This window comes from Podarcis tiliguerta, assembly GCF_965153285.1.
Source record: "Podarcis tiliguerta genome assembly, chromosome: 7".
NCBI lineage: Eukaryota > Metazoa > Chordata > Lepidosauria > Squamata > Lacertidae > Podarcis > Podarcis tiliguerta.
In genome coordinates this window covers 78,223,631-78,251,034 of record NC_139540.1, presented here as the reverse complement: position 1 = coordinate 78,251,034, position 27,404 = coordinate 78,223,631, and the positions used below count along the sequence as shown (strand labels likewise).

At 44.9% G+C, this 27,404-nt stretch overlaps 1 protein-coding gene across 2 annotated transcripts in view; it reads left to right on the top strand.

Annotated features, from left to right (window-relative positions):
• Positions 1-27,404, top strand: part of LPCAT1 (lysophosphatidylcholine acyltransferase 1) — a 60,110-nt gene that overhangs the window by 22,693 nt on the left and 10,013 nt on the right. For both annotated transcript variants that reach the window (XM_083449500.1, XM_083449501.1), the window contains exons 4-13: positions 2,525-2,637; positions 5,240-5,300; positions 8,331-8,389; positions 9,459-9,493; positions 10,220-10,274; positions 18,864-18,946; positions 20,502-20,627; positions 23,239-23,392; positions 24,218-24,316; positions 27,259-27,397. In XM_083449500.1, the coding sequence (XP_083305626.1) occupies positions 2,525-2,637; positions 5,240-5,300; positions 8,331-8,389; positions 9,459-9,493; positions 10,220-10,274; positions 18,864-18,946; positions 20,502-20,627; positions 23,239-23,392; positions 24,218-24,316; positions 27,259-27,397 (924 nt within the window). The remainder of the gene's footprint in view (positions 1-2,524; positions 2,638-5,239; positions 5,301-8,330; positions 8,390-9,458; positions 9,494-10,219; positions 10,275-18,863; positions 18,947-20,501; positions 20,628-23,238; positions 23,393-24,217; positions 24,317-27,258; positions 27,398-27,404) is intronic.

Sequence of the window (27,404 nt, the reverse complement as noted above, 5' to 3'; positions counted from 1 at the left end):
ACATGTTAAACAATGTGCAACTTCAGTAAAATTAACAATTAAAAACACACACGAAAGCTCAGGTTAATGACACTTGTCATCAAAGTTGCTGATGTGTCTGCAAGAATAAAAAAATGTTTCTACATGGTGCCAAAATGGTAGCAAAGTTGGTGCCAGCCAGATCTCCTTTCTCGCACTATGCACAATGGCCCACTAACTCTTTCTTAAGGAGCCAGCACTTCTATTTCAATATAGAAGGAGTGTAAAGGGGAAGGCTAAACATGATGTAGCCCTACATTTATTTCAGTAGCATCCAAGGGAGTTCAATAGCAAAAGGTTGAACTTTCATCACAACTCTGTGCCTACAAAGTTTTTGTTAGTTCAAATGTAACTCCGTAGTTACAAAACAAGGAAGTGCAAAAACAAACCACAGATTTTCCCCTGCTTGCGTTGTGTATTATGTAGCATGATGTGGTATCTTAAAATGAAGAAAGCAAAACCTCTGTGGGAGAGAGTGGGTATGGAGTGAAAAGGTCACCCCACCCCCGTCCCTCACTGACTGTTTGCTCTTTATTTCCCTCTCCTTCTTCAAAAAAATAAAAAATAAAAATCAGGGCACACACGCATATAATTAGTTCCTTGATTTTTTTACATTTGTGTTTTGAAAACATGGATAAGTTGAGGGGGGAAAGAAAATGATTTTTTGGTCACTTTGCCTGGTTGTAGTGCTTTTCATCTTGCAGCTATTGCATTTATGAATATGTATGATTTTCATCTGGCTGTGTGTGTAAATGGGTGTATTTAACCTGCTTTTGCCCATTTATAAATGGATTGCTAGACATGCTTTACTCTGCTTGTGTTGCAGAATATCACTGTGGAGGGTTATGCATTGGGTGAACTCTGGGCCTTCCTCTCTTCTAGACCTAAAATTCAGTGGGATGACTTTTGTTGTTAACATTTTGGCATTCTATTGCTGCTTTTCTGTACCTCTGAGGGAGTTGCATACACAGCCCTTTAACAATGTGTACATGACCTACATAAATATAGGAATTTAGTCTGCTGGTCATCTGTCTTAAATAAACTTGGAAGTTTTCTGGAGATTTACCTCAGCGGCAGATTGTGGGACTTGATTTTTTTACCACTGTTGATGGGGGCAGGGAGAGAGAGAGAGAGAGAATATTTAATTGACTTGAAACTTTGGAGGGCATGGAATCATTGAAAGCAGGGAGAGCACGTGCTATGAAATGTGACATGTATAATTTCACTAGTGTTATTTGGGAGTGGGAGATGGACCCTCCAACAGGTGGCAAAGATCAGGCTGTCCAAAGAGAATTTAGTGGCTTCCCTCCAGCGTTTTCCAAAGTTTGCAATAGTTTCCATGAAGACTATTGCAATGCAGTAAGGCATTGCTGCTGCTGAGTGATAAACGTCAACAATAAATTTCAGCATACCACCAACCTGTCTAACATAGTATCTAATAATGAGCTCTAAATGGCTGAAACCTGAAATCTACAACATTCCCACCACTTTCCTTATCTGGAGTTGGATATGTGATTAAGGATAACCTGTTTGTACCGCTAGGAGTGATCTGACAGAGGTAGAATTGCTCCAACCCCAAACATTCCACTTAAAATCCAAGGGCTTCTCTAATGCCAAGAGGCTTTTGTTAGTTGTGTGAATCGCACAACACAATTCAAGATTCTGTGGTACTATAGGAGTATAGTCAGGTGCTCTTGTCAGATTATTCATGTGGCTGGGGAAAGAGTAATCTCACAACCATGTATATTTAGAACACTCAGGTGATGACACGCAGCTTGTCATATGCATTTGAGGTGATGAGCAGCGTTCACAATGACTGCAGGGAAAGTGAGCTAGAAATGCAGACTTCCTAGCAGACGTCTAGCAGTGTCTCCTTTGAAAAAATCCCTCCCATTATTTCAAGACTGTCAGTGGTGATGATAGTTATTGTTCTTAGGAGCTTTTCCTGAAAGGAACAAATAATTTGATTGGCTTTAAATGCAGGCCAAAATGGTTCTAGACTGGCTATAAAAGTTATAAATGTGATGTATTGCATTGCATGGATTTTATTATTCCTTATCGCTGCTTCAGTATTAGATGTTCTGATTCTCTCTTTTTTGAACTTTACACAAGTGTTAAACTCATATCCCATCCCTTTTGTAAGAAATAAACAACTGTCCTATCTACCTTCAAACAGGATCAAGCTCAGTGAGGCAATTTTAGAAATAAGAAAAAGCATGGCAGGTAGTTTTAGTTTATGTTTTAAAGGGGCACTTTCAGTTTAAAGTATTCATAAGTGGGTGACTGTATTTCTGAATAAATGCAGGGCTATATTTTATTTTAAAATGTTTCTTAATGTGTTCTGCTGGTTACTCCCCCCCCCCCCATATGGCATATTTTGTTATGAAATGTGTTTGCTCATAAAACTATTGATTGTTTCTCTATATAGCATGTCATACACTTATGCTAATCTAAAGAAAAATGAAGGAATATACTTAGGAATACGGACATTTCTGTTTCTTTCCAGCTCTAATCAAATACATTCGACCCGTGTTTGTATCTCGATCAGATCAGGATTCCCGCAGGAAAACTGTTGAGGAGATAAGACGGCGTGCTCAGTCAAATGGCAAATGGCCACAGGTACTGGTAGAACGTCTTGTGATTTAAAGGTATTTGTTTTCTGTAAAGGAATATCTATTTCCACCTAAAGAGATGCTATTTCTGTTCAAAAGTAGACACACACTCCTCAGGTTTCAGTTTCTACTATTTGTGGGGCTAACATTCACCTGAGTTCTGAATTCTTTCGAATTCTTCAGGTTTTCCTCCAGCTGTTCCTGGAGTACATTGGTACCACGTCTCGGAAAAGGTGGGGGAAAATCCTTTGTTGGATGATACCATGGTTCACTTAATCCATTATTCTGTTTCTAACAGCCAAACATCTATGGGTGTTCACAAAGAAGGCATGAAGGTGACAGCCCCCCCTAGTTGTTGCCAAGGAGGATAAAATCCATGATGTTAAGTTGTGGGTAGACATATCAGACGACACAGTGATTCTTCAAACAGCTCTTGTTTATTCACAGGCCACAACAGAAGTGAACTGAAGGGTTCAGTCAGCCTGCTTATATAGAGCTCCAGTACAACATAACTGTAACAATATTCTAAAACTATCCAATCACTGAACGTCGCTTTCGATCCCTTATTTGCATAACTATCTACAGTATCCCCCTGCTGGCCCAGGGTGAGAACTTCAATACATAACACATGACTTGCTGTTAATTTAATTATGTTTGACATGTGAAACAATCCTGACACATTAAGGAAGCAATCCTGTGGGAAGACCCCGTGCCAACTTAACTCCCTCACCGTCAGCTCAGCCAGAGAGAGGCTGCACATATCTCCCTCTTGCAGGCTCAGCTGTTAGCAGTACAGTTTCCTTTTCTCAGTCCTGATCCTAGTGTCAGTCATTCTCTTATAGAGTTATGAAAGATGGGGGAAAGTACTTTCTCAAGACGAGTTTTGATTATATAAACATCCATCACGTTCCGCTTAATCACCTCTCCTTTCTTTCCTCAACTAAACAATTCCTTTATGAATAGTGAATTCACCTCTTGGCAATTTGCTTACCCCTTCGAAGCGTTTTCAAATTGTGCGACAGCACTTTTGAGAAGAAACAATCACATAATACTGAAATGTCACCGCAGCATAAATTTGGGTAATGGTATTTTAACGTTGAGTTCTGTTCCTAAGAATTTCCAGTGCTGAGTTCGTTGCCGCTTAGGAATCTCTTAAGCTGTGTATAGATAAGTTTTCCTCCTGCCATAGAGGAAATCATCTTAATCTTCACCTCTTCTTTGTTTGTGGGCGCCATGCTGGTGAAGGAATAACACCCCATGGTGCCCCCTTCTACCCTTTGCTGCTATGTGTGAGAAACTTTAGTGCCTTGATTTTAAAAGAACAGGGTTTCCTACTGCTAATATTGTTCAACTTTTATTGAGTACTGATGGTAAGTACAGTAAGAACATAGAACTTTAAAGTACAGTGGTGCCCCGCAAGACGAATGCCTCGCAAGACGGAAAACCCGCTAGACGAAAGGGTTTTCCGTTTTGGAGGTGCTTCGTAGGACGAATTTGCTATGGGCTTGCTTCGCAAGACGAAAATGCCTTGCGATTCCTGGGGGTTTTTCCCCCCTCCCAGCCTTTTTCCCAAGCCCCTAAGCCGCTTAACAGCTGATCGCTAAGCCGCTTATCAGCTGTTCGCTAAGCCGCTTATCAGCTGATCTAAGCCGCTAATAGCCTTTTAGCAGCTAATCCGCTAATCCCTTAAGCCTTTAATAGCCGCTAAACCGCTAATAGCGCTAATCCGCTAATGGGCTTGCTTCGCAAGACGAAAAAAACCGCAAGACGAAGAGACTCGCGGAACGGATTCTTTTCGTCTTGCGAGGCACCACTGTAATGTAAAGCTGGGGAAAAGCTAAATCTGGCAATTTCAATGTGGATTAGTTCCCCTTCTTTGAATATATGAGCAGGGAGGTATCTTCCAGCTTCTCTTTCTTCATTAAGGTTGGGGTATTTAAATACCACCTGATATTTAGTGAAGTATCGTTGGAATTTGGTTATACAGTACTGCTTTGCTGTTTTTATTTTATTCCACAACCCTGTTACTTTCTTTTTCTCTTTTGCTTACTTGTTTTTCCCCCCTGTATCTACACGTTTTCATATGCAACAGTAAAATTCAATAAAAAGTGTTTTAGAAAAAGAAAACAAGTGGTGTAATTCAGGCTCCAGAAGTCTTGGAGTCTGCGTAATTTAAAAAGCAATGGATGAGGAGGTCATCGTTTGCTTCATGCGTGATTAAATGAGGAAAGAGTTACCCTCCTTGTGATTAACACAAGGGTGGGGGGGTGGAGGAACATTATATTATAACTTCTACCTCACTCATTGAGAGGGTATCTGGCTCTCACTGTTTGCAGTTCCAAATGGGAGAGTGCTTCAAAGATTCCTGGGCTGCGTTCCATACATTCTTTCATAGATCACACTCCATTTGTAGAATACCTTAGGGAGCAACCTGAATGCCTTCTTGAAATCAGATACCTGTGGTGAATTATTTATTAAATGCTAGCAGCATTTAAAGCAAAGCGAATTTGAATGCTTCTAAATTCTGAGCTTGAAATGTACTTAAAGATGCAGAAGATGTACAAAAATAACTTGTAATAGAGGGTTTTTTTTTCTGTTTCTGTTTTAAGATTATGATATTCCCAGAAGGAACATGCACTAATCGATCCTGCCTAATTACCTTCAAGCCTGGTAGGTATGATGTACATTCTTCTTTACCTATGTAACATCAGTGTAACTTCAGGTTTTGAAATTTGGTGCTCGTGGTTGCCTATGGCCACTTCAGATGTTACAAGAGGTGTGTCCTCCCACCCCCCAATAAGGGCAACCTTTGCCTTTTCTGAAACTTTGGTATGCCAAGAAACCTAGGATTGTCTGTCCGTTCGAACGTTGAGTTAACTGTCGTAACTTGCAATCCAAGTACGTGCAAAAAACCCACCCATCTGAAGTACCTTCTTCATACACAGGTCTGGAAATCAAAGTGCATCATTGCAAACATGTGTTGACCATTTTCTGGAAAATGCTGAATGCAAATAAAGGTGTTTCCATCTTCAAATCTAATTATTTAGTTCAGGACAAACAAACAAACAAGAACCTGAAATAGGACATTCAGTCAGTGCATCATTCTCTGTATTTTGTCCAGTCTTGACACTTGCTGACTTTCATCTAGTGTGCATCAGGGCTCCTTCGGGATATTATGTGGTCTAGAATGTTTAAACCTAAAACCTCTCTATAGCAAAATAATCTCTCTCTTTTTGAGGATTACTGCCATTAGCTCAGTTCTCTTACTGTTTCCTATGGAATTCAAAAAATGTTTCCAAGTAAGTTCAGAAAGACTTCCTTGCAGAAAAAGAAGGTGGAACCCTCATGGTTTTGCACCCTGATTTGGTAGGTGAAGGGGCATCGGAACGAGTTGTTTTTGTATTTCTAATGTAATAGTCAGAGACATCATTGGATTGTTCCTTCCATGCTTCAGTGGTCTTTATTTCATAGAATTGTAGAAATAGTAAATGGAAATTATTCTCTTTGCCAAATACAGAGGGTAGGGGTGTTTTGCTTGTACCACAAATTGCAGGAGATAAGGTTATCTTACCATGTTTTGCATTCTCTAAAGTTTAGTCAACATATTGGATAATGAGAGATTTATGGTAATACCTTGTGCCCTTTTCATTCCTGATTTGATGCCAGGACTTTTCCTCAGATACGTATTGGTATGGCTCTTGTGTTGTGCAGCACTTTGCAATCTTTTTCCTAGGATCTGTGTATTTGCATGACCTCTGGTTTTCTAATCAGATGGCTATCATCCTGTTCTGTATCTGAATAATTTCATGTTGATGGCACATGTAAAAATCCATGCATACTTGGGAGCTGTGCAACAGAATAATGAGTAAACAAATCCATGAGTGAAAATTTGAATCACGTGGAGAATACTACCTTCAGTCTGAGTCCAAACATATATTTTCCTAATAGCATTTAAGCATGTACTACTAATATTCAGTAGTATTGGAGCTTAGCTGTTTGTAGAATGGAGCTTCTAGTGCTAATCTGCCAGAGCCTTCTAGAAAAGATTGCTTCAGATTGCTCCAGTTTTTCTGTGACCAGGTGTGTATGTTCGATAGCAGATCTTCATTTCAGAGATCTTCCCTAGAAAATACTGTGGTACCTCTGGTTAAGAACTTAATTCGTTCCGGAGGTCCGTTCTTAACCTGAAACTGTTCTTAACCTGAGAACCACTTTAGCTAATGCGGCCTCCCGCTGCCGCCGCACCGCCGGAGTATGATTTCTGTTCTCATCCTGAAGCAAAGTTCTTAACCCGAGGTACTATTTCTGGGTTAGCGGAGTCTGTAACCTGAAGCATCTGTAACCTGAAGCGTTTGTAACCCCTAGGTACCACTATACAAGTTTGTGTCACCTTCCCTGATGTCAAGATAGAGAGAGCAGGGATTTTTTAAAAAAATACCAACACCTTGCGGGCTCCCTTAGTGAAAGAAGCCTTGACCTGGGTTTCTGGTTCAACAGGTTCCTCTAGTCCATGAGTAAACAATAGTTATTATCATCAGTACCTGTGGGAGATAGGGTTGGAATGAGAGGTTGCTGCTCAGGGCTTCAAACAAAAATCCCAAAGGCCTCTTTCCCTGGAGCCTTGGCAGAGTGCATCATCATGCTTAGAGAGATTCATATGCTGGGCTGCAAAATCTAGAAAGCACAATTGCTCAACCTTTTGGGAAAGGCAGACATTTAAATTTGTAAATGTTGGTGAAAATAGCCACAGACTGACCATAGAGTTGGGAAAGAACTGGGTGTCCAGAAAAGATTTTGATTTATCTTCGGTAGTGGATGAAACTGCAAACAAAGAAGACCAGAAGTGTTGATTGTTTCAGTTATCATTCCTTTCTTGTTCCTAGTTAGAGATTTGAGTTGATTCTAGAGTCTTCATCCACTCCAGAAGAGTGGAAGAATTAGCATTAACAATGTAGATTGTTTTCACACACCTTATTATTGGTTGCTGTCCGTTGGCTTATAATATGAGAGAGAGGTTGCAAGGCAGATTTTCCTGTTTAAAAAGAAAATGTTTGTCTTCATCAGTGAAGGCAGTCAAACCTTGTGGTGGAACATTTTTTCTATTTCGGTCAAATTCCTGGAAATATATATATAAAAGTTGTGTAGGATTTGACAGCCCTGAGATCTTTCCAATTAGGTACTTCTGAAAAATTGCTGGCTATTAGTTGCTTTGACTAACTATCCATTCTTCCTGTGTCATCTTACCTGGAACGAAATATCCTGCTTATCAAAGGATTGAAATTAAATTGAATGAATCATACTAATGCTTCCAATGTAACACAAAGTTTTCCAAGAAGTAAGCCGCTGGGAATAAGTCACAGTGGTATACCATAACAGTAAACCTCTGAAGATGGCACATTATGTTCACTTGCAGGGAGAAGCTTGGACTATTTATTATTTGGGCAGGGAATAATCAGAATCTATTTATCTTTAGATGCTTGGATTACTATGTTGCTGAGTGTTGTTGCTTAACCTTTAAAAATAAATTATAGTTGCCTCTTTTTTGGCTACTTGGGAAGGTGGAACTTCAGAGCATATCATCCAGAAAAGCCAGCTGTTACATAACAGAAATGCGCAAGCAATACCTTCAATGCTCACAGTGTCATTAATAGGTGGTAATTAGAAAGTATTGTAATTATATGTATCCCGTATATCTTGTAGGAGCATTTATCCCTGGAGTGCCTGTCCAACCTGTGATTTTACGTTATCCAAACAAACTGGTAAGCTCTGAGTAAGCTTTTATGCCAAATACATAAAGGTAAAGGGACCCCTGACCGTTAGGTCCTGTTGTGGATAACTCTGGGGTTGCGGCGCTCATCTCGCTTTATTGGCCGAGGGAGCCGTCATACAGCTTCCGGGTCATGTGGCCAGCATGACTAAGCCGCTTCTGGTGAACCAGACCAGCGCACGGAAACGCCGTTTACCTTCCCGCTGGAGCGGTACCTATTTATCTACTTGCACTTGATGTGCTTTCGAACTGCTAGGTGGGCAGGAGGAGGGACCGAGCAATGGGAGCGCACCCCGCCGCGGGGATTCAAACCGCTGATCTTCCGATTGGCAAGCCTCAGTGGTTTAGACCACAGCGCCACCCGCATCCCTATGGCAAATGCATATAGGAACCTTAAGTAGTTGTCTGAAATATATTCTCAAACTTTTTTTTGAAAAGCAGAATGGTAGTAAATCAGGTGGGAGGTGACACGGGCTGTTTCTTAGATATGTACATTTGTTTCAAGACAAATGCAGCGTGTGTTGACTTATTTCCCCCGCAAACAGGAGAACATGAAGTATCCCCCAAAATAGTCAAGTTACTCCTATGCTAGCTAGAAAGATGTAAATTTGATATGTACACAGCCCATCTTTTCATCTAATAGCTGATCTGTTAATCTATCAATCTATTACTGCAGAATGCAAGATTTGTTTGCTAGTATCTCATTGTGGTAAACAAACTCAGTTCTACCTATGAGAAAGCAAAAGTGAGCTTGTGTCCCGTTATTCCTTTAACTGAAATGCTGCTTCTGTATCACTAGAGGGCACTGATAATTCCTTTGTCAGTATGTTGTAAACTGGAGGAATTCCTGAACCTACAATAAATTCATCGGCATTTCATTTAATGTCTTCCCCCCTTCATGATTTACATATTGCCAAATGCCGTAGTAGACAAAACCCTTACAGGGATAATGAGATATAAATAGCCTACTGCCACATTTTTCAAAGTAATGCTGTTTTTGTGAAGCCTATTAACTTTGTAGGACTGCTTAAATATTTGAATGCATTTCTTTTGCTGCATAGGATACAATTACGTGGACATGGCAGGGTCCAGGAGCGTAAGTCAGCTACATATTATTTGAATTTCTAATTGCTTTAATTAATTGCTTTTCTTTCGGAGGACTAGTATGTTAAATAATGGGAAATAATGGGCACACGTCAGATTATCTTCCTGGATAATTGCTTTTTTATGACCAAACAGGGTTTAATAAGTTCTTCAAACCCCAAATCACACTATTCCTAATTTAAATGAATAGATTAGCCTGCCAATAGATAAGTTTTGTCTGTAGTGTTTGGAAGCATTTGAGCAATGCCCTTCTTGTTTTTCTTTAGCTTTTTCATACAATTTCAAATTGATTAAGTATTTGATAATGTTAAATCATATTTGATTTCAATATCATTCATAGCCAAGGTACTTAAGTTTACTGCGCGTAAGTTTTGATATTTAATTGCCAAGTAGTGTTCACTTCCCATATTTTACAGAGTGAGGCCCATCTGCTTACACAACATAAATCCATTTGTGCAGTGGGACTTCTTTTTCTTCCTGCTCCTCCAACTCCCCACCCCGCTTCAGAGAGTCCCCCAACCCTTTAGAGCATATTTGGGGATGTGCAGGGGGGAGGAGAGGAATGAGAAGCCCCATTGCATGAGCAGATGCCAGTTTGTACGATGCTGGATCTCACCCAAAGTTCATTTTCCTTTCTCTTTCTCAGGATGCATTTGTGATGTTAATTACGGAACTAATAATCTTGTAAATTAAAACGAGCTTTTCATTTCTCTTTCAGGTTGAAAATTCTGTGGCTAACTTTATGTCAGTTTCATAATTTTGTGGAAATAGAGGTTAGTACAAAGTTACCAGTGTTTTAGTCTGCAATCCTATACTTTCATACTTGAGACAACTAAAAAAAACTACAACCTATTTTAATGGTATCCTTTAATGTGTGTGAATAGTTCAGCTCTTGAACAATGACTTCAAAAGAGTACCCCAATAAATAAAGACCCTGTACTGCAGGAGGAAAGCTTAACTTCATTTTATTTCTTTTTCATTTCCCCACTTTGCAATAAGGAATAGCCAGTGCTATTTTTCTAGAAAGAGAGGTACCAAAACTCAGCCATGAACGCCTCCCCTGTTCTCTTACAATGGCAATGGCGCCTGTTAAGTTGTGGGTGAACATATCAGACGACACAGCGATTCTTCAAACAGCTCTTGTTTATTCACAGGCCAGAACAGAACTGAACTGAAGGGTTCAGCCAGCCTGCTTATATAGAGCTCCACTACAACGCAACTGTAACACTTTCTGTAACTATCCAATCACTGAACATCACTTTCAATCCCTTATTTGCATATGTGGACCTGAGTGAAAACTATCTACAGTATCCCCCTGCTGGCCCAGGCTGAGAACTTCAGTACATAACAGCGCCCACCTGAGAAGTGCCAGGACTGAGTTCTGGTGACTTCCAGCTCAACAAAAACCCTTGGAATATAACAAGTGCTTCCACTGGTCTTCACAAGTCCATGCATTATTGACCTCGAGTTAGGCTACTGTAATGAGTTCTACATGGGGCTGCCCTTGGGTCTGGTTCGGAAACTCCAGCTGGTGCAGAATGCAGCAGCCAGATTGCTGGGGCAAGCTTCTGGTCAAGAACATGTCATGGCTGCCCATCTGCTACTGTGCCAAGCTTCTTATACTGATTTACAAAGCCCTGAGCAGCTTTGGGTCCAGGATACCTGAGGTATCACCTGAACCCTTATAATTCTGGCTCTGTTACTGAGATCATTTGCAGGAGTGGCTTGGGTGAGTTGCTGAGGCTCGTTTGACAACAAAAAGAAATCAAGCTTTTTGTGTCACCAGTCCTGTGGAACACTCTGCCAAAAGAGATTCAGAGGCACCTTCTGTGCCAACTTTTAAATGTCCACTGAAAACAATTGAGAAAACACCTCCCACAATAGTCTATTGATTCTTGTTTTTTTAATTTCTTTTTGCTTTCAACTTGCTTTTTTAAACTTTCTATTATTTTACTGTCTGGTTTTATGTTTTATGTTATAAAATAAATAAAATAATAATAATAGAGGTCAATACATTACAGGCATATTGGGAGGGGGAATTAATGTCACTGATCACCGATAATGCTACTATCCATATGCGGTGGTACTGACGACATTTGCACAGTCACATTTCATACCTGCAGTCCATTCTTAATGAGAAAAATGCAGTTTTTAGACTTTCTGTTCTGAATGGTGGGAAAATGAGATAATTAACGCAGTTGGAAGCACGACGTAGAAGAAAGATGCCTAATCTGTATCCCACACAGCTGCTCATTTGTTGCACTATAAATATCATTTGGTTCCTGTCAGAGCTGGCTCCGGGTCCCAGCTCACCAAGGACCCACGCTAGCCGGTAGTACAGTATCAAAGTCTTTATTGAAGAATAGTCTCCATTTCCAAGTCTCAGCGTCCCAGCTCTACGTCTGGACTTTAGACCGGCGAAGCTCTGTCTGAGTCTCCGCCCCCTGTGCACCAGTTTAAGACTCTAATCTTACTCCACCTCTTCCTTCTCTCTCTCTTCCTCTGGGTCTTACTACCCCCCGGGGTCTCTTCCCTCCTGGACTCTTCTGACGCAGACGTTGACCCCTCTGACTCCTCCCCCTCTCTTCGGCGGGCTTTAGGACCTGGCTCCCTACCCGGGCTGCCCACCTTGCCGCCCTCCTGTACATTTGAACTTGGCGCGCGCGCGCGTTTAACTTTCCTGATGACCGTTTCCTCGCTCCCTGACGAGGGTGTGGCCACTCCTGCCTCACGTTCTCCCTCTGCCTGCGCGCTCCCTGATCCCGATGCCTTGGACTCCTCCCCCCTACTGCCCTCTGGGGGGGACGCTGGTCCGGATTTCCAGCTGCTACTCTCTGAGTCCCCTCTGGCCCCTTCTTCCCGAGGTGTCCCCCTGGGCACTCCTCTTGCCCTGACTATGGGGGCCCCTTTCTGTGAATCCTCCGAGTCACTGGAGAGACTCAGAGACCTCGGACTACTGTCGTAGCTGACATTTCCTTCGGACTCCTCCCCCTCGCTCTCCGTTTCCTCCCTCTCCTGTGACTCTGCTCCTGAACCCCTGACATCCATCCCCCCCTCGAAGCCCCCCCTTCCCCCCTCCCCTTCCTCCGGCGGGGGTGCTGGGTGCTCCGTCGTTGTGGGGGTGAATGGTGGATACAGTTCGTCCCCCGTGGCGTGCATCCAGTTAGATAAATCCGGCTCGTCCTCCGTGTCTTCGCCGACCTCGTTCTCCTCTGCTTCCATCTCCGTGCCGCCATGCTCGAACCCAGCGTCCTCCCCCATCACGTCCGTGTCCATCACACCCTCGTTCCCCTCTGGGTCCGTTGCCTGCCAAGGGCCCCTCAGCCACCTCTCCTCTCCTCGATTGTCCCACCAAAACGAGCGGTCTGAGGCAAACCCCGAGGGCGAGCCCTCCGGTGAACGTGTTTCTATTGCTGGTTCCTCGTCCGAGGTGAATCCCTGGAACGTGCTGGTAGAAAGCGTGGGTGTGAAAAGCCAGTCGTCGAAATACTCGGCTGGCATGGGCCTGTGTGGGAACAAGGCATGAAACTCCTCTTTGAGGAGAGGCTCGTCCAGGGCATAGTCCGGCACCCAACTGTTGGCGCTGGCCGGGGTACCTTCCCTTGCGAGAAAATATTCTACTCCCTCTTCCCCCCATCTCGAGTCTAAAATCTCTGTGACCTGGTTGATGGGTTCCCTTCTTGGCGACTCCCTCCTTGGGGAGGTCTCTCTATACGGGTCTGGTGCCGTGCCCTGCGCCTGAAATCGGTGAGGTGCTTTGTAGGGCGTGAGCACCGACCTATGGAATACTGGGTGCATTCTGGATCCCTCCGGAAGTGTCAACCGGAAGGCCACCAGATTGATCTGTGCCTCAACTAGGTAAGGTCCTAGCTGCTTATGTCCGAGTTTCTTCTTAGCTAAGGATCTGGTCGGCACTGCGTGGGCCGCTAACCACACCCAGTCTCCCACCTGTATGTCTTCCCCAACCCTTCTGTGCTTGTCAGCCTGCAGTTTGTATGCGTGCTTTGCAAGCTCTAACTGCCTCCTAAGCTGTTCGTGAACTTCCTGCAATTCTGCCGCCAAGACTTCCGCTGCCTGTGGTTCCCCCTCCCCCAGTCTCTCTAATCCCGGGAAGGTTCTGGGATGCCTCCCGTTGTTGGCGAAGAACGGCGTCACCCCTGTGGACACGTGCTTCGTGTTGTTGTAAGCGAACTCAGCGAGCGGCAGGTAGTCCACCCATGTCGTCGGCTGTTGATTTGCATAGCATCTCAGGTACTGCTGCATGATGGCGTTGACGCGCTCCGCTTGTCCGTTGGTCTGCGGGTGTCTCGCCGACGCTAGGTTGATCTTGACGTTCAGGAAACCCATCAGCTTCTGCCAGAAGCTCGAAATGAACTGGCGCCCCCTGTCGGACAAGATAGACCGTGGCAGTCCGTGCACCCTGAAGACGTGGTCTATGAACAGTTTGGCGGTCTGTTCTGCCGTGGCCACCTTCGCGCACGGAATGAAGTGGGCCATTTTGGTGAACATGTCCACCACCACTAGCACTGCCGTTTTACCCCTTGAGCTGGGTAAATCCGTGACAAAGTCCAGGGCCACCCTCTCCCACGGTTCGCTTGGGGTCTGAAGCGGTTCGAGCAGTCCTGCCGGAGGTTTGTGCACTGACTTGGCCCTTTGGCAGGTGTCGCACCTCGAGACGTACTCCGCGACTTCCCCCCTCATCTTGGGCCACCAGAAATCTCTGGCAACGAGTTCTGCCGTCTTCTCCTTGCCGAAGTGCCCGGCGGTGGGCGCGTCGTGCAACTGCTGCAGTACTTTCGCACGGAGGTCGTCTCCCGGTACATAGAGTGCTCCTCTGCGGATGAGCAATCCGTCCCGTATTTGGAACTCGTCGTCTTTCGCCGTGCCCTTGCGCACCTCCTCCATCTTGGCCAGTGCGAAGGAGTCCTCCTGCAGTGCTCGACGGACCGCCTCCAGGTCCACGGTTGCGGAAGCGCACGCCCACGCTTTCGGGGTGAAAATGTGCTTGGCTGCTGCTGGTGCCGCTTCTTCGAGGTATTGCGGCTTTCTGGACAGTGCATCTGCCAGTATGTTGTTGTCGCCCGGGATGTATTCTATCCTGAAGTCGAAATCTGCAAAGAACTCTGCCCATCTGATGTGCCGCTGGTTCAGGAACCTTGCCGTGCGCCAGTACTCCAGGTTCTTATGATCCGTGCGAACCTGCACTGTGTGCTTGGCCCCGATGAGGAAGTGCCGCCACGCCTTGAATGCTGCATGAATGGCCAGCAACTCCCTGTCCCAGATGGTGTAGTTCTGCTCTGACTTGCTGAGCTTCCTAGAGTAGAAGGCACACGGTCTCCAGTCCCCATGTGGGTCCTCCTGCAACAGTACGGCGCCCACGGCTCTGTCTGAGGCGTCCGTCTCAACTCTCAGCGGTTTGCTGGGATTCACATGCAATAGCTGCCCTTCGGACGAGAAGAGACGCTTAAGGTTCTGGAAGGACTGCTCCGCTTGCTCCGTCCAGATGAACTTCTTCTTCTTGGAGCTGAGCGTGTCGGTAATGGCCGCTGTGTGCATTGCGAACCCCTTGATGAACTTGCGGTAAAAGTTGGCAAACCCCACAAACCGTTGGACCTCCTTCCGATTGCGCGGGCTCTTCCAGTCCAACACTGCGCGAACCTTGGCGCTGTCCATGGCGAGCCCCTTGTCCGACAGCTTGTAGCCCAGGAAATCCACCTCTTTCCTGTCGAACTGGCACTTCTCCAGCTTGGCGTATAGCCGATGCTCCTGCAGTCGCTGCAGAACCTCCTTGACGTCCCCCTCGTGGGTCTCCTCAGATTCTGAGAATATCAGGATGTCGTCCAAGAAGCAGACGCATTTCTTGTAGAGGAGACCCGCCAGGACGTGATGCATGAAGGCTTGAAAACAGTGGGCGCCATTTTGTAAACCGAAGGGCATAACTCTGTATTCATATGTGCCCAGGGGCGTGAACATGGCAGTCTTCCACTCGTCCCCCTCCCGTATGCGAATCAGGTTGTACGCCCCTCGCAGATCCAACTTTGTAAAAACGCGTCCTTTCCTCACCGTTGCAAGCAGGTCATCTATTTTGGGCATTGGAAAGGCTGTGGGCTTGGTCTTTGAATTTAAGAGCCTGAAATCCACTACAAGCCTCTTTTGGGGCGTGTCCTTTTTCTTCACAAAGAATACAGGGCTGCCCCCCGCTGCTTTCGACTCCCGGATGAAACCGCGCTTTAAGTTGAGGTCTATGAACTCCTTGAGCTCCTGCAGCTCGTCTTCAGACATGGAATACAGTTTCCCGGCTGGCAGCGTCGCCCCTGGCAGGAGGTCTATCTGGCAGTCATAGGGCCTGTGGGGAGGCAGCTTGTCTGCTTCCTTCTCGCAGAAAACCTCCAAAAACGCTGCGTACTTGCGTGGCACTGCTTGCAGCGTGCTTAATTGTAGCTGCGTGTCTTCCCCTCCTTCTTCCGGGCTAGGAAGAATGCAATGTTCCGCGCAATAGGATGAACCGAAGGTCAGTTGGCGCTGGTACCACGCCAATGCTGGACTGTGCCTGTGCAGCCAACTCATGCCCAAGACCACCGGCGTGCCCGACAGTTTGGTGACGTTGAAGCTGATGACCTCTTGGTGATTTCCAATCCGCATCACCATTGGCTGCGTTTGTTGCACCACCTGCCCCCCCAACAAGTCTCTGCCATCCACCGTGACAACTTTCAGGGGCAGCGTGGCTGGTAGCAGTGGTATATTGTGCTGCTGAATGAAATCCAGTCCTATAAAGTCGGCGTTGCTGCCGGAGTCAATGGTGATCGGCACTTCCAGAGTGCTTCCGTTGGGCAGTTGGAGAGACGCTGTAAGCTGCACCACTGGTTTGGGTGGGAGGGGGTCTGTGGGCTGCAAAAGTGCTGGGGATTGCTTCATTGACTTGTCTGACTGGACCCCAGTGCCTCTTCCTCCAGCCAGACTCTGTCGTTTAACTGTTGCTGTGTTCTCAGTTGAGTTGCTTCTTTGACTGTTGCCGAGGCTGCAGTGTGCTTGTGGAGCCTCTGGGGACACTCTTTCGCCATGTGTTGAGCACTGTCGCAGATGTAGCACTTCCTGTTCCCTCTAGGAGGCTTCGTTTTGACTGCTCCCGGCGTTAGGGCTCTGGTAGCTGACTGAGCCCTGGCACCTCCGATCTCCATCGGTTCCTCTCCCCCTCCCTGCGAGGGTGTGGATTGCGCACGCGCTGCTTCTTTGGGATAGAAGGGAGGTGCTCTGGTTGATGCCCTTCCCCAACGTCCTTCTTCTCTGTTGCAAGGACGTTCCTCCAGATGCACCCCGATCTCCAGAGCCCTCTGGACTACTTCCTGGGTGCTCCTTGGCCTCTCCCCCCTTCCAATCTCCGCTTTTACCTCTGTATTCAAGCCCTCCCAAAAGAGGTCTCTCACTGGCGCAGAAGCTTTGTCCCATCCCAGTGCATGGACCAGTCCGAAAAAGCGTGTATGGTACTGCCGCACGCTGGCTTTGCCCTGTTTAAGACCATGTATGTCTCTCCTGGCAATATCGATGTCTATCTTTGATAAAAAACACGAATCCATTGCTTTAATGAAAGCCTTCGCATCTTGGAGCGCCGGATCATTATCCCTCCATAAATTTCTCAGCCACGTTTTGGCTTCCCCATGCAAATGGGATAGGATAAACCCCACTTTCTCTCTTTCATCTCTAAAGTCTTTGTCAAGCAGATCCAGCGCAAACAACAGGTCTGCTCTGAAGTTGGGGTACTGCTGCAAACTCCCGTCAAAATGAGATACAAGGCTGCCTCCCCTCTTTCCCAAGCCAATGCCTTCTGCTTTGGATCCAGGTGGCCCCTGTTTAGAAAGCACGTCCAACCTTACTTGGAGATCCCGGCAGGCGTTACTCATTTCCTCCTCTCTTTTTCTGGATGCAATTACCTCCGTGCTGAGTTGTGTCACAGCTGCTTGCAGGGCTGATATCTGCTCTTCCGTCGTCATCTTGCCTGAGTTTTGTGAGCTCTGGAAGCACCCCTCCTCTGCCCTCGCTGCGTCGACTCACGTGGCGAGGTTCTTGGTGCCAAAATTTTAAATTGAGACAGAGCTTACTGTCAGAGCTGGCTCCGGGTCCCAGCTCACCAAGGACCCACGCTAGCCGGTAGTACAGTATCAAAGTCTTTATTGAAGAATAGTCTCCATTTCCAAGTCTCAGCGTCCCAGCTCTACGTCTGGACTTTAGACCGGCGAAGCTCTGTCTGAGTCTCCGCCCCCTGTGCACCAGTTTAAGACTCTAATCTTACTCCACCTCTTCCTTCTCTCTCTCTTCCTCTGGGTCTTACTACCCCCCGGGGTCTCTTCCCTCCTGGACTCTTCTGACGCAGACGTTGACCCCTCTGACTCCTCCCCCTCTCTTCGGCGGGCTTTAGGACCTGGCTCCCTACCCGGGCTGCCCACCTTGCCGCCCTCCTGTACATTTGAACTTGGCGCGCGCGCGCGTTTAACTTTCCTGATGACCGTTTCCTCGCTCCCTGACGAGGGTGTGGCCACTCCTGCCTCACGTTCTCCCTCTGCCTGCGCGCTCCCTGATCCCGATGCCTTGGACTCCTCCCCCCTACTGCCCTCTGGGGGGGACGCTGGTCCGGATTTCCAGCTGCTACTCTCTGAGTCCCCTCTGGCCCCTTCTTCCCGAGGTGTCCCCCTGGGCACTCCTCTTGCCCTGACTATGGGGGCCCCTTTCTGTGAATCCTCCGAGTCACTGGAGAGACTCAGAGACCTCGGACTACTGTCGTAGCTGACATTTCCTTCGGACTCCTCCCCCTCGCTCTCCGTTTCCTCCCTCTCCTGTGACTCTGCTCCTGAACCCCTGACAGTTCCTTTTAAAAATCCAAATTACCGTATTTTTTGCTCTATAAGACTCACTTTTTCCCTCCTAAAAAGTAAGGGGAAATGTGTTTGCGTCTTATGGAGCGAATGCAGGCTGCGCAGCTATCACAGGAGCCAGAACAGCAAGAGGGATTGCTGCTTTCACTGAGCAGCAATCCCTCTTGCTGTTCTGGCTTCTGAGATTCGGATTTTTTTCTTTCTTCATGTTTTCCTCCTCCAAAAACTAGGTGCATCTTGTGGTCTGGTGCGTCTTATAGAGCGAAAAATACAGTAATAAAGGGAGGGAGGTTGGAAACAAAATAACCTGAAATGTTGCTACTCTTTAATGATGTGTGTAAAAATTCAGGGTTGTGTTTTTTGGGTTTTTGGTTTTGTATTTGCTTATGAACATTTGATCCTGTACTTAAAAGCAACATTATTAGTGTGAGTTTATACTTTTGCCTGTGAAATACGGTAACACGTTTGTGCTGAAACCATTTTTTCTCCTTGCAGTTCCTGCCTGTGTATATACCCTCTGAAGAAGAAAAGAGAAACCCATCTCTGTATGCAAATAACGTGAGACGGATCATGGCACAGTAAGTAAACTGCTGTCCAAATAGCACCATGATGGTATCTGCTTATTTAGACGTTTGTACCGAAATATTCTACTTATTTTAATGTGTGTGCTGACATTGTGGACATTGCAGAAAAGAAATATATCAAACCTAACAAAAGCTGACTGCATCCCAAGTGTGGACTGGAATCTGAACCTGTTTTTGCTGGAGAAATTACAACCCCGTCAATGACAAGAAAATCTGTTCCTTCTAAGATCTGACAAATCCCTACTAGTGTCAACTTTGACTTGTCCGGGTTCATTTTCAGTCTATTAATCCTTAACTACCTGCCCACAACTTTCAAACAGTGGTTTTATGGCCAATAGAGTAGCTGGATGTTTGGGGAAAGTTCCTCACTCCAAAACAGTGGGCAATCTCTCTGAGTGGCTTTATATAGATGATCAACAGGATTGGTGCAGATACTAATCCCTGTAGGACTACATAGACCAATTTTCAAGAGGTGAAAAATCAACATAATTCCCAGTGACCATCCTCTATATCTGACTGGGAAAGAATACCCGAATTTCTAGGGAACCAATCCTATCATTCAAACTGAAAATCGAAGCAGATACGTTATGGTTGTAGATTAAGGTGCAGTTTAGAAGTAGCAAGAAAACAATTTAAAGATATACCCAATGCACTGCCCACCAGAATGCACTGGCTGCTAATAACTGTAACTGAACATTTTAATTACAGGTAGGTAGCCGTGTTGGTCTGCCGTAGTCGAAACAAAATTTAAAAATCCCTTCCAGGAGCTCCTTAGAGACCAACTAAGTTTGTTATTGGTGTGAGTTTTCGTGTGCATGCACACTTCTTCAGATACCTTCAGTTGTCTTCTTCAGATATTCTTCAGGTATCTGAAGAAGTGTGCATGCACATGAAAGCTCAAACCAGTAACAAACTTAGTTTGGTCTCTAAGGTGCTACTGAACAATTTAAATACCATATTTTTTGCTCTATAAGACGCACCAGACCATAAGACTCACCTAGTTTTTGGAGGAGGAAAACAAGGAAAAAAATATTCTGAATCTCAGAACCCAGAACAACAAGAGGGACCGCTGCGCAGTGAAAGCAGTGATCCCTCTTGCTCTTCTGGCTTCTGTGATAGCTGTGCAGCCTGCATTCACTCCATAAGACGCACACACATTTCCCCTTACTTTTTAGGAGGGGAAAAGTGAGTCTTATAGAGCGAAAAATATGGTACATGTCTGGGGAAAGTTTTTTATAGTGGTTTTAAGATGCATAAACACACATAAATATACACCAAACAGTTGAGAAACATGCAGGAGGGAAGGTCTAGTGGTTTAAGGGTTTTAGGCAGATTTAAATGTTCCCTCCCTTTTCTTTGTCTCTTCATCCCTGTTTTTAAATTTGAAGTACTCTTGATGAAAGCTACTCTTTCCTTGACTTACCAGACCACATCGTGAGCTTTGGCATAGTGAAAATGTGGCGTTTAGATTGCGTCTGCTTTATAAGGCTGCTGTTATAAATAAAGTTTGATGCTGTTGTGTAAATTCCTGCTTTTTCCCCCCATCAAGGGCTTTGGGGGTTCCAGTAACGGACTACACTTTTGAAGATTGCCAGCTAGCTTTGGCTGAAGGACAACTTCGTCTCCCTTCAGACACCTGCCTCTTAGAATTTGCAAAGCTTGTGAGAAGCCTTGGGTGAGCAGATTGATAAAAGTGTGGAACTGTACGACAGAATGTTTTAATCGCTTTGTAACTTTATAAATGGGACGCGGGTGGCTCTGTGGCTTAACCACAGAGCCTAGGACTTCCCGATCAGAAGGTCGGCGGTTCGAATCCCCGCGACGGAGTGAGCTCCTGTTGCTCAGTCCCAGCTCCTGCCCACCTAGCAGTTCAAAAGCACGTCAAAGTGCAAGTAGATAAATAGGTACCGCTCCAGCGGGAAGGTAAATGGTGTTTCCATGTGCTGCTCTGGTTCGCCAGAAGCGGCTTAGTCACGCTGGCCACATGACCTGGAAGCTGTATGCCGGCTCCCTTGGCCAATAAAGCAAGATGAGCACCGCAACCCCAGAGTCAGTCACAACTGGACCTAATGGTCAGGGGTCCCTTTACCTTTACTAACTTTATAAAAGCAATTTTTTTAAAAAAAAAAAAAAGTATTTTAATTATAGATTTTCTTGATTTACAAAGGTATGTGCAATGTCTCTCATTTTTTTTTTCCATGTAACTTTTCTTTTTTACAAATCGGTTTAAAGGCAATTAAAAAAAAAGTAAAGCATCTGGGAGGTTGTGGGGGCAATGTTTTGCAATCTTGCAGGAGCAGACCAGAATCACAGAGGTTTCAAAAGCTTAACAAATTTGACATCTGCCAGAGTTGTGCAAGATCTAGTTATAATAGGCTTCTTGCCACTTAATTCAGTTGAGCATTCCTGGCTTCAGTTGACTCTGGTTCCGATAATTAGGAAAGTCGTAATTTGTATTCCTGGGTGAACGTAGCATATTACAACTTACAGTAGAGACAGAAAGGAAGAGCCATCTGTATATCACTTCCCCCTCATGGGAACTCATCTCAACACAAGTTAGATGCCAGGGCTGTGGTTTGCAGAAATCAGAGTCCGCATTGCTTAAATTTATATTAAGTTAACAAAACAAAAAAAACCCTTTTGGCTTAACATGTTATATTGGACACTTCCCATGTTCACTCACATTTCAAAATGTCAAGAAGTTACAGCTGTTAAGTCCCCACACTCTTAACAGATGTATTGTTTATGCAGTATTGATATGGTATTGAATCTTACCTTGTTAGATCCAGCTTCATCACAGCCTTGAAGCTTGGTGGTTGTCAGTGGTAGATGAGAATCTGAGATGATGATGATGATGACATTTTTAAAGGAGGGCTTTTTCTATAACTGCAAATATAAAGTGGGAGCCACTTTTTCCAGTTCGGGATATTGCATTAGAACTTTCCTCTCCTGAAAACTGAATTTATCCAAATGCTCTCCCACGTTGTTTTAGAGCAAAACTGTATATTCAGATTGCGTGGTACAGAATTCCTGGAACTCTGTCATTCAGAATGAAGAGTGAAGAGATGCATGTCTGAATGATCCACCACAGGAAGAAAAGGTGTAGATTCATTGAATTGTAGAGTTGGAAAGGAAGCTGAGGGTTATCTAATCCAACCCCTGCAATGTAGGAATCACAACTAAAGCATCTAGGACAGATGGCCATCCAGCCTCTGCTTAAAATCCTCCAAGGGAGGAGAGTCGAACTCCTCTCTTGGGAATCATTCCACTGTCAAACAGCTCTTAGTGTCAGGAAGTTCTTCCTTTCTTGTAACTTGAATCCATTGGTTTGGGTCCTAGCCTCTAGAGGAGGAGAAAACAAGCTTGCTCTATGTTGCTCGGTCCCTGCTCCTGCCAACCTAACAGTTTGAAAGCACGTCAAAGTGCAAGTAGATAAATAGATACCACTCAAGCAGGAAGGTAAACAACATTTCCTTGCGCTGCTCTGGTTCACCAGAAGCAGCTTAGTCATTCTGACCACATGACCCAGAAGCTGTACGTCGGCTCCCTCGGCCAATAAAGCGAGATGAGCACCGCAACCCCAGAGTCGGTCACGACTAGACCTAATGGTCAGGGGTCCCTTTACCTTTTATTGTCAGATGGCTTAGGTTGTTGCTCATGAGTAACCAGGCAGGACTCCGACCTGTCTTTTACAGGGTTTTTTTAGGTGCAAAACTATTTACATTGCAGAACCCCAAAGTTCATGTCTGCCTCAATCACTAGCAGAATCCGGGAGTGCTTGTTTCCTGGACCTCCCCCAGCATAAAAGTCTCATTATGCCCAGCCTTTCCCTTCCCTCTTTATGCTTTAGACTTCTGTGCAGGGTGAGCGATGGAATGGGTGTGCTTCCCTCCTGGCCAGCTTTGCCAGGAGCGTTGTTGAGGCTCCTACCATCACCCTCTGGTCCTTTCACTTCTTCCCCACCGGAGGTGGGGGTTTTCCTCATCACCGGAAGAAGAACTGCTTCGCAAGATTTTCGGAGCCTCCCTGTAACACAACTGCCCCTCTGTATCCCACGCCTGTTCTGATGGCAGTTTCCTGACAGCTCTCATATCTCCTCTCAGTCTCCTCTTTACCAGGCTAAACATATCACACATCAGGGATAGGTTTTTAGCATTAATCTTCTGTTAGTGGATTGATAGGAAATTACAAACTGCCTGGTTTGTCCTCCTCAACACTCCTGTAAGAAAAAGAAAGAGAGGGTTGTCTACAATTTCAGCCTTGGTTTGTTTTTCTCCCATGTTTAGATTAAAGCCAGAGAAGCTTGAAAGAGAGCTTGATGCATATTCAGGAAATACCAAGAGAATGAAAGACAAAAGGGTCAGTCTCAAGGAGTTTGCGGAATACCTAGAAGTCCCGGTTTCTGACACATTAGAAAACATGTTTGCACTTTTTGATGAGGTAAGAAAGATGACAGTCTTGAAATTTCTAAATAACCACTTTTATTATTTGAATGAAGGCCTTGGGCATTCTTTCGTTAGGAATGCAGTTTTCATTTGTGAGTGTGGTTAATATAGCTGTAACATAGAAAGTACTCGTTTATGTTATGAACAATAGTTTCGGAAAAGTGATTACTAAATTCAGAAGGTCTTGTGTGCATGCCTTTTGCCTGCTGTGCGAACATTAGTAGTCTGAAATTACGCATCCTATTGGCTTCCAGTCATCATTTTTACCATGGAGAAATGTAGCACAAGGGATACAGGGTGACTATGACTTATTTTACAAATTAGACTACAGACTATTAGACTATATACATACACATATATAGCAAGCATAACGTAGTGTTGCATCAAAGCTCTCTATAAACAGCCACATGCGAGAACTATTTGAAAGCCCACAAAGGGCTGTTTGAAAGCCTCATGTTTCTTTTTGAGGTTTTGACAATCAAGGGCTCAAAGGGTTACATTAACTGATAGCACTATGATGCCAGGTGATTAGCAGGTGGGCTTCCTGCCCACCAGGGTTTGGGGAGAGAAAGATCTGGCCAGAAAGGGTTCCTTGCTGTAAAACAACTGAGAAATATAAAATGTTTCAAAAGTTCAGAGGAGTTAGTCCCTTAGTTAATTGCAGATGAGCTGGTATTTTAACACTAGTTTCTTCGTTTAAAAATCTTTGTGCTGAAACCTCCACGTGAGCTCTTTTTATGTGTACCTTTCAGAATTTTCTTTTCTTCAGTGGGTATTTTCTATGAAACTGGTAATACAGTTTTGTTTCTTTTTTTTACAGAAGGAAGGCGGTCTGATTGACTTAAGAGAATATGTAATCGCTTTGTCAGTAGTCTGTCGGCCATCCAAAACTTTGCAAACGATACAGCTGGCTTTTAAGGCAAGTAGCAGCTTTTATTAAGACGGTTTGTTGAAAGCCATTTTTAAAAACAAAGCCCTTTTTTCCCTTTTCCTTTTTTTTGGGGGGGGGGTGGCAAAACAGGTCAATTCGTTACATTGACTACAACTTCTCCGCATCTCCGGTCATTACTTGTTTTATACAAGTTCTGTACAGTAGTCAGCATCTAACAGTAGCCATAGTCACTCACATGCATATTGGCCCGCAAAACACAGCAGCAATCTGTTGTGCCCTGTTTTGTGTTTTTTTCCAAATCAGCAAGCAGGAGCATGAGATTGTGCAAATTGCTGCCTATGCAGGCAAATGGGTAAGAAAAAAGTAGCTTGCATGCTCATCACTTGATGAAAGCAGCATCAAGCGACAACTTGTAAATGTGAGTGTGCCATCACATATACAACACCACAGAGACATCCTTTCTGGTAATTGTGTCTTATTGTACATTGATGCTTTATTTTATGAACTGTGGCCAAAGAGGGGCTAACAAATGGGGGGGGGTGTCACTTGATGATACCTCAAACTTAATGTTTATCAGGAAAGTTAATTCACATACTCATCTGTGAGTCATTGAGCACCGAGAAATCAAGTGATGTAAGTGAAAGCCAAAGTTTGTGTACCTTTTGAAAGCGCTGGATTTCCTGAGCTCCGTATATCTGAAGGACCACCTTTTCCAGCATGAGCAGCCCCTTACCCTAAACACATCTGGGGTGATCCTGCTCTGGACGTTGCCAGGTCTTATTTTTATTTCAAAATATTTTTGACCTGCCTTTCTGTCCACCAGGACCACCAAGGCAGCTAACAATACAGTGGTGCCCCGCAAGACGAATGCCTCGCAAGACGGAAAACCCGCTAGACGAAAGGGTTTTCCGTTTTCAGAGGTGCTTCGCAGGATGAATTTCTCTATGGGCTTGCTTCGCAAGACGAAAATGTCTTGCGATTCTTGAGGGGGGTTTTCCGCTCCCCACCCCCTTTTTCTAAGGCGCTAAGCTGCTAATAGCCTTTTAGCAGCTAATCCGCTAATCCCTTAAGCCTTTAATAGCCGCTAAATCGCTAATAGCGCTAATCCGCTAATAGGGTTGCTTCGCAAGACGAAAAAACCGCTAGATGAAGAGACTTGCGGAACGGATTAATTTCGTCTTGCAAGGCACCACTGTACACAATACATTGCCTAACTGGCAAAATGAACAGTTCCCACAGAATAAAAGAGGCAGTAAATCAAAAGAACTCAAGGGCGTATGAGCGTATGAGCTCCCCGATGCTCTCTTATCCCTCCAGCACTCAACTCTATTGTGGCATCACACCTGTGGATTGCGTTTCCTTATGCTGGCTCACCAGATTACAGCCTCAGCAGAATTTAGGTGACAAATGAAGTCTCCTGTATCCGTTGCAGTGATGATGCATGATTAGTCAGTTTCCTGCAACAGACCTTGAGAGAATGGGATTTTAACTGGCATTTAGTAACATGGTTGGCCTTTGTATTTTTATGTACTGTAATTCCTTATATTACCTTGAGTACTACTTTTAGTGGAGAGGCGATTGCATGTTTAATAATGATAATGATGATGATGATGATGATAATTTATTATTTATACCCCGCCCATCTGGCTGGGTTTCCCCAGTGGCTTCCAACAAAGTATTAAAATACAGTGGTCTATTAAACATTAAAAGCTTCCCTAAACAGGGCTGCCTTCAGATGTCTTCTAAAAGTCTGGTAGTTGTTCTTCTCTTTGACATCTGGTGGAAGGGAGTTCCACAGGGTGGGTGCCACTACCGAGAAGGCCCTCTCCCTGGTTCCCTATAACTTGGCTTCTCACAGGGAGGGAACTGCCAGAAGGTCCTCAGCGCTGAACCTCAGTGTCTGGGCAGAACGATGGGGGTGGAGATGCTCCTTGATTTATCTAGAGGCCAATCCCCCACATTTGCAATACCAGGATGGCTGTTGTTGTTGCTATTATCATTGTTGTTTATTCAGTTTACATCCCGTCCTTCCTCCCAAACGAGCACTACATTTGCACCACTCAAAACAGCTTACAGCAATTAAAATACTGCATCCACAAAAGCAATAATATTAAACAAAGCAATTTAAAAATAAAAACAGGCACAGCAGATAAAACCCCAAAGAGAGCTTACAATATAAAGCATCCTATGTTGGCAAGAAGGGGCGCCAAACAAACCTCAGAGGGCAAGATATTCCATAGCCTGGGTGTGGCCACTAAGTGTGGCCCTTTTTCTCTTTCTTTATCTGTTTCTGAATAAACCAGAGGTAGGTCACAGTAAATGCCCTCTCTGCCAGATCTTAGACACTGGGCAGGCTGGTAAAGGAATAGGCAGCCCCTAAGGTATCTAATAAAGGGACGCGGGTGGCACTGTGGGTTAAACCACAGAGCCCAGGACTTGCCAATCAGAAGCTCGGCAGTTCAAATCCCCACAATGGGGTGAGCTCCCGTTGCTCAGTCCCTGCTCCTGCCAACCTAGCAGTTCGAAAGCACGTCAAAAGTGCAAGTAGATAAATAGGTACCGCTCCAGCGGGAAGGTAAACAGCGTTTCTGTGCAGTGCTCTGGTTCGCCAGAAACGACTTAGTTATGCTGGCCACATGACCCAGAAGCTGTACGCCGCCTCCCTCGGCCAATAAAGCGAGATGAGCGCTGCAACCTCAGAGTCGGTCACGACTGGACCTAATGGTCAGGGGTCCCTTTACCCTTTACCTTTAAGGTACCTAATAAATTGTATCAATAAACGTATTTGCTCTTGGACTTCAGCAAAATTTGCAAAATCTAAATGGAAAATAAAAGGTGGCGTATCAATCAGCGTAGGGAAGTTGGAGGATTTATTTGGCTGGCAGGAAAGTGTCAAACAGAGGCCCTGGGAATGTGTTTCTTTGCTGCTGCTGCTGCAACAACAAATCATACGTTTTAATTTTTCACAGATGTATCAGTCAGAAACTGGAGCTCTAACAGAAGAAGATTTAACTTGCATTTTAAAGACTGCCATGGGTGTTTCAGATCTTAACGTGTCAAACCTTTTCAGAGCTATAGATGTCGACGAAAGGGGGGAAATTACATACGGTGAGTT